Source organism: Sinocyclocheilus anshuiensis, unplaced genomic scaffold (assembly GCF_001515605.1).
Source record: "Sinocyclocheilus anshuiensis isolate Anshui unplaced genomic scaffold, SAMN03320099.WGS_v1.1 scaffold1495, whole genome shotgun sequence".
Classification (NCBI taxonomy): Eukaryota; Metazoa; Chordata; class Actinopteri; order Cypriniformes; family Cyprinidae; genus Sinocyclocheilus; species Sinocyclocheilus anshuiensis.
Genome location: NW_015558671.1, coordinates 619,574 through 626,387, shown reverse-complemented (window position 1 = coordinate 626,387; position 6,814 = coordinate 619,574). Strand labels below are relative to the sequence as shown.

General features: G+C 35.7%; 1 protein-coding gene across 1 annotated transcript; it reads left to right on the top strand.

The window, feature by feature from the left end:
* Positions 1-320: 320 nt before the first annotated feature.
* LOC107681218 (arrestin domain-containing protein 1-like) lies at positions 321-6,206 on the top strand. The gene is made up of 7 exons (XM_016477431.1): positions 321-378; positions 2,107-2,217; positions 2,305-2,355; positions 4,131-4,285; positions 4,439-4,621; positions 5,222-5,398; positions 5,652-6,206. Exons 1-7 carry the CDS (start codon positions 321-323, stop codon positions 6,204-6,206), a joined length of 1,290 nt encoding a protein of 429 aa, XP_016332917.1.
* The last annotated feature ends 608 nt before the right edge of the window (positions 6,207-6,814 follow it).

Here is a 6,814-nt window from a genome sequence, read left to right as displayed (position 1 = left end):
GAAATGTCTCTAAATATACATGAAAATGTCAGCCTATAGACCTATCGGCCTATTCTGTGTTAAAAATAAAACAAACAAACAAAAAACACCAACCAATGTGAACAAGGAAGCATGATTAAAAGTGTTGTTTTCGCACGTTTGAGAACTGCTGTGGGCAAGGCAAATGTGATAAGACTAAAAATGAGTCAGAGTGCAGTCAAGATGATAGTTTGAAAAAACGTCACACCAGATGTAATCATCAGTTTTACAGTGATATGAGAAAGAAAGCAAGTCATGTGGTTATGTCAGTGGTTTGGGGCTGGTCTATTATTTGAGCTGAGATGTTGATGAAGAATACTCACCAGACTGGTTCGCTCACATTCCAGATCAAGGACAACAGTAATAACAATCGCACAAAGTCACCTTTACAACTTTATGGAGAAGTCATCTGACAGTATTTAAAACAATAACAGTTCTATTTGAGTCTTTATTTATTTATTTTTTGGTTGAATTAAATTACTGAAGTAGTTGACTTTTTTGACCTGAGCAATTATTTTGCCCTCTTTTCAGGTGTATTAATCAATAGAAGATGTTTTTTTTAATAGTTGGACAAAAGTTTCTACCTATATCAGTTCATAATCATAAATGTCGGTTTAGTAGCACTCATATTCTGTTCAGTACGTCAGAGTGACCAATCATGAGATCTTTAGATTCCAGATGTTGTTGTTGTTCATCCAGTTTCTTACTGGAGTCTCTTCTGACATATTTCCCATGGTTGCTTATGTATCTGTGGTAACATCTCTGCTTGCTAGCACTCAATGTGTGTCTTGGGGTTAGAAAGAGAGAGAGAGAGAGAGAGAGAGAGAGAGAGAGAGAGGGGAAATGGTGGAAATAAAGGTTAGCAAACAGATAGAATCACAAAGACAAGGATTTAAAAGAAAGAAATGGACAAATAAAGTTAATGTTAATATCTGTATTAATTTCGGTCAGGGGTTGAGGACCTATCTTTGTAAACTATAGCTCATTGCTTTTTTGCAGATTTATTTATATAATTATTAAAAAAATGTTGTGGCACATTGTTATTTTTCAGATTAGGTATGTTTTCTCACCATTTTAAGTAGAAATGGTATTTTTTTTTTTAGTATTTTCATTAAACTAGTCAATGTTATGCTCAATTTGTAGTCTAATATATAAACAATTAAAATCTTGTGGTATTAAAAAGGTTAAAAAACTTTATACAGTCAGTTCTGCAAAAATATTATCTGCATTTAACAACTGTAAAAGTAATACATGGTCAGTTATTTTCAATTGCAAAACATTTTTACTGTCACCTGTTGCTAATTTTGTCATGCAGCAAGATGTATTTTTTTTCCCTTGTAGCAATGACTTGAAGCAGAACATTTCTTGAGAAATGATAAGTGAGTGAGTTCACTCACCTCAATGCTATGTATGTTTTAGGCCTCCTTTGTTGATGACATATGGCTTCTGTGTTTTTGTCTGTTACCATGACAGTCTGAATGTTTTAATGGAACGTCCTGTGTCATCTTGGTTCCAGACAATCCCAGTCATCATTTACTGACCCTCATGAAATATTCCTTTAAATAGCTGTTGTCAGGACATAATCTGAATCTCAACATAATCTCACACAATGACGCATTTCTTGTGATAGCCTTTCATCAGTAAAAAATACTCTTTCTTTTCAGTACTGCTTTGGATATAAATGAATATATATATATATTTTTTTATCTGCTGTACCAGTTATATATTACCCATTACTATGTGAACTTTTCTAATGTATCAAACGATCAAGTATGTGAGTGAACTTTTCCAATGAATCAAACTGCATCTTGAACACACGTTTGACCAGTTAGATCAAAACAGTGATTCATTCAAATCTGGCATCGCAAGTTCTGATTCTAAACAGCTGATTGTCAGAAAAAAAGGATTCTCAGGTTGGTATACAGTAATTTTCACTGACATATAAGGATTTATCAATAATATTTTACTGGGACAGAGCAGTATTTTTTTCCGGTGCTCGTGTTCCAGTAAAAAGGATCTATTATCAGCATCTTGCATCTGTACAGGCACATTTCTTTTGACTGACCTATGTCTTTATTTCCTAATCAGCAATCAAAGTGAACTGCCAGGGCTTCTGTGGAGTGACCAGCAAATCAAATGACACAGACTGGACAGAGGAGGAGCAGTACTTCAGCAGCTCAGTCTCAATAGCAGATAAAGGTACACAGATGTCATGGTCTCGCTCACACATTAAACGGTAGGATGATTGTTCAGATCTCTTACAGTTTCTCTCTGTCTGTTTCCCAGGCACTCTGAAAGACGGCGAGCACACTTTTTCCTTCAAGTTTCTCTTGCCAGGTGAGGCACACTTTTGTGTAATTGAGCTGACCTGTCGCTCTACATTCCTCCAAGACATGTCAGAGATTAATCACTGTTTACATTTATCCACGGCAACAGAACAACTTTAAAAAAAAAAAACTAAAATGTCAACTTTATATAACCAAATACAACCTATGTGTGTCACCCAATACAGGTATTAGGAGTTCAGGAGTATAGAATATAGGAGTTTTGTCCTAGTTAGATGAATGTACAATACCTTTCCAAAGGTTATTTTTTTTAAATGTTTTGGTAAAAAAAAAATACAGTAAAAATGCTTATACTGTGAAATATTGTTGCAAATTAAAATGTTTTCTATTTTTATATATTTTAAAATGTAATTTATTCTGTGACGATAAAACTGAATCAGCATCAGTACTCCAGTCTTCAGTGTCACGCGATCCTTCAGGAATCATTCTAAAATGCTGATTTGGTGCACAAGAAACATTTCTCATGTCTGTGTTAAAGTCAGTGTAAAGGCGATTCAGAGAATTGTTTCCAAACACATTATACATTTTAGAAATGTATTGCTGAAAACACGCTACAAAGACTGTGAACTATGTAGTACTGATTTGTGGAGTTAGACCGTTAAACAGTTTTTTTTACCATTTTTATGTTCAGGATTTTTTGGTTGGGCCTGAAATCATGTCTTAATGATGCACTTGAGGCACTAAGCATGGCCCGTCCCCTAACACGATAATAACTAGAGGGTATCAGCATCAGTGGTTTGCCCGCTCAATCGCGAGTTACTGTCATTACCGTTAGTTGCTACAGTTTGCTAGCTATCTTTGCCTTTGTCAAGTAAATGCATGTTATAAACGTGTATCGCTGTGTAAATCTAATTAAGCTGCTAGAGTGAGCTTCCATTCAGGATGAAGCGGTATTTGACAGTTGAAAGAGGTGGCAGCTTTCCCGCGAGTTGGCATGGTTTCAGCGCCGACCGAGGACACACCCCCAGCATTTGAGAGCAGAGAATAAATACTGCTGTTTTTTTTCAAGATTTTGATTACTTATTTATTTGGCGTTTTTTATGATTCAAATTTGGCTGGTTGGTTAATAACACATTTTTCGGTGGTGTCACAAACTTAAAACGCATTTAATATCGCTTTACAAGGACTTTAAAAACAGTTGTGCTACTTATGTATGTGGAAACTGTGATACATATTTTTTCAAGATTCTTTGATAAATATAAAGTTTAAAAGAACAGCATTTATGTAAAGTAGAAATTTTTGTAACATAAATAAAACAATTTTTTTTTTAAAGATAGTGTAAATTCTGTTACTGTCAGTTAATTTTCATACAACTGGAGGGTAAATCGTATTCCTTCATTTTTGTTTGTTTTATTCACTCTCTTCACAATGTGAAGCTAAGACACATGCTAGCCCATCTAGGCTATCCCAGCTCTTATTGTCTGGAGCTGCTATTTGAAACCTCCATCTGCTGTTCCTCTATTATCTGAGACTCCCCAGCTCCCCCCTTGCAGAACAATGCCACTCTTAAAGAATCGTGCTTCTCGTGCTGTACCGTTGGCTTCTGTGGTTTTCAGTCTTTTGCTAAAAACATTGAAGCTTATTGGATAATGCACCCTTTTAAACAATTTTGTTTGAAAAGAACATTGTTCCAATGCAAAAGTCCAAACTTTGGTTATGAGAAGTAAGCTAATTATTAGCCTCATCCTCATTTGTTTTTTTTTATTAATTAATTTATCTGCACCTGCAGAGTAGACATAAAAACCTCTCTAATCCTCTCTTTTGTAGCTGCTGCACCTACATCATTTGAAGGGCCTTATGGAAGGATTATATACAGAGTTCGGGCTTTCATAGACACACCTCGTTTTACAAAAGACTACAAGATAGAGAAGCCCTTCTCTATGAAGAACACAGTCAACCTGAATGAAATACCTGGTATTCAGGTAAATGTGCTACACAGACCTCCATATTCTAAACTGGCAAAAAAAAGAACCACAAACTTAAATGTCTTTAATTCTGATATCTTCTTTTATCTGTGCTGTCATTTACTGCCAATGATTTACATTACTATGCTTTTAATTATTTGCTTTGCGCAGGAACCTAGCTCCTATTCTGTAACCAAGAATTTCTCATACATGCTTGTGAAAAATGGGACAGTGGTGCTGAAAGCTAAGAGTGACATGCGAGGATATATCACTGGACAGATCATAAAAGTGTTTGCTGAGATTGAAAACAAATCTGATAAGTCAACAGGTCATGTGGTTGCCAGTCTAATGCAGGTAAGATTACACTAACTACATTTTACAGAATGAACTACAGTTTAAACAATTGAGTATAGTGTGTGAAAATAGTTCGGGGTCAGTAAGATTTTTTTAATGATCAAAAGTGACTGTAAAGACAAAAAAAAATTCAAATGAAAATAAATCCTGTTCTTTTGAACATTCTACTGATCAAAGAATCCTGAATATTAGGCTGCACAACACTGATAATAAGAAATGTTTCTTGAGCAATTTCTGAATGATAATGTGACACTGAATACTGGGGTAATGTCTGCTGAAAATTCATATTTGTGATTACAGGAATAAATTACATTTTAAAATATGTTAAAATAGAAAGCAGTTACTCTAAATTGTAAGACTATTACAACATTTATTCTTTTAATGTATTTTTGATCCTATAAGTGCAGCCTCGATGAGCACAAGTGACTTCTTTTAAGAACATTAAAATATCTTTCTGACCCCAAACTTTTGAATGGTAGTGTATATTCAGATTGGTTGTTGACTGATATGGCTATATAAACAATTGTGATTGAATATGCAGGTACACCTTTGGTAAATATCATGATAAGATTCTCACTATTGCTCATCTCTTAATTTTAGAAAGTTACATATAATACCAAGAAGCCAACATATGACGTGCGGACCGTAGCGGAGGTAGAAGGACCTGGAGTTAAGGGTGGACAAAAAACTGAATGGAAGGAGCAGATAATTGTACCTTCTCTTCATCTGTCCACTCTGACTGATGGAAACCTCATCCAAATCTGCTACTACATTCAGGTGAGTATTTAAATGAAGTTATTGTTACACATATTACATTAACATAATGTAATGCAAAGTGTGACACTTTTCTTTCCTATGAGTATTTTTCTCCATTGTGGAGTGTTTAATAATATCTGGCTGTATGTAATCACTGGGAACATGTATATCAGAGAGATGCATTTTATCAGAAGTTCATGCAAATTGCATTTGGTATTTCCTTCTTCCTTCCTCATGCAGAATCTCATCTGCATGTTTGTCTCTGCTTTTCCAGGTCTATTTGAAATACCCAGAGGTATCATTAACTCTGCCCATTTACATTGGAAGCATCGCAGTGGATCCAACTCGGCCTTCCATCTCCCGGCCGGTTCCACCCATGCCAGCCCCACGTAATAACCCCACCCCTGCTCCTGTCCCTGCTCCTGCCCCTTCTCCTGCTGCTGCTGCTCCCGCCGAATCTGCTCCACCCAGCCTGCCACCACGTACAACCCCAAAACCTGCACCCAAACCCAGGCCTCGTAGCACCTATGCATCCCTCAATGTGCTTCCCCCTGATCTGTACCCAGAACTCCCAGGTGTGGCTAACTACAACGGGGAAATGCCAAAGAGTCCACAGCATGAGTCTGGTTCCCAGGCTCCAGTGTCTCCCAATGCATTCAGCTACGCTCCTGGACTCAGCTTCAGACAGAAACAGAGCTCCAACGGCCCATCAGCACCCCCCTTCACTTCATCCACCAGCCCTCAAGACAGGAATGCAATGTCCTCTTCATTGAGCTTGCCTCCAAACTATAGGAGTTCACCATATCCACATGGTATGGCATGGTTATAAAATGTATTATAATTGATTATAAAAAATTCAGTATTCCTCAAAATGAATAAAAACAGTCAAATGCAAACTCAGAATAGGACGCAAACCTGCAGTAATTAAATGTTAAATAAGACAAATATAATTTATGTATTTAATCCCATTTTATTAACCACTGTCTTTGCTGCTGATCTTCGATGATCCAATTCAACCATACTAAGCAAAAATGACACATTTGTTTAATTTTTGTTATTGCTGAATACTGTGAATAGTGTGGAACTTTCTATTCCTGCATCATATTCTTCATGCAATTTGTTTGAGCTGCGCCCTCTACTGTACAGACGTGAATTTACATTTCCTTCAGCCTGAGGCGTATTCATTTCACTTTTGTTGTGAATTTATTTATTTATTTATTTATGTATTTAAATCAAATCACACGTAGAATCGTTTAAATTGCTTTATTTCTCTCATTTTATATAAGTAATAATCATTTAAGCTCCAATCATACAATATAATTTACATTATGACTATATATTTGTACATATTTTTTATATTTTATTTGGTCGCACATTTATTTATTTTTTTACATTAAATATCTGATTATTATAAAACATGCGAATATGATCATATTC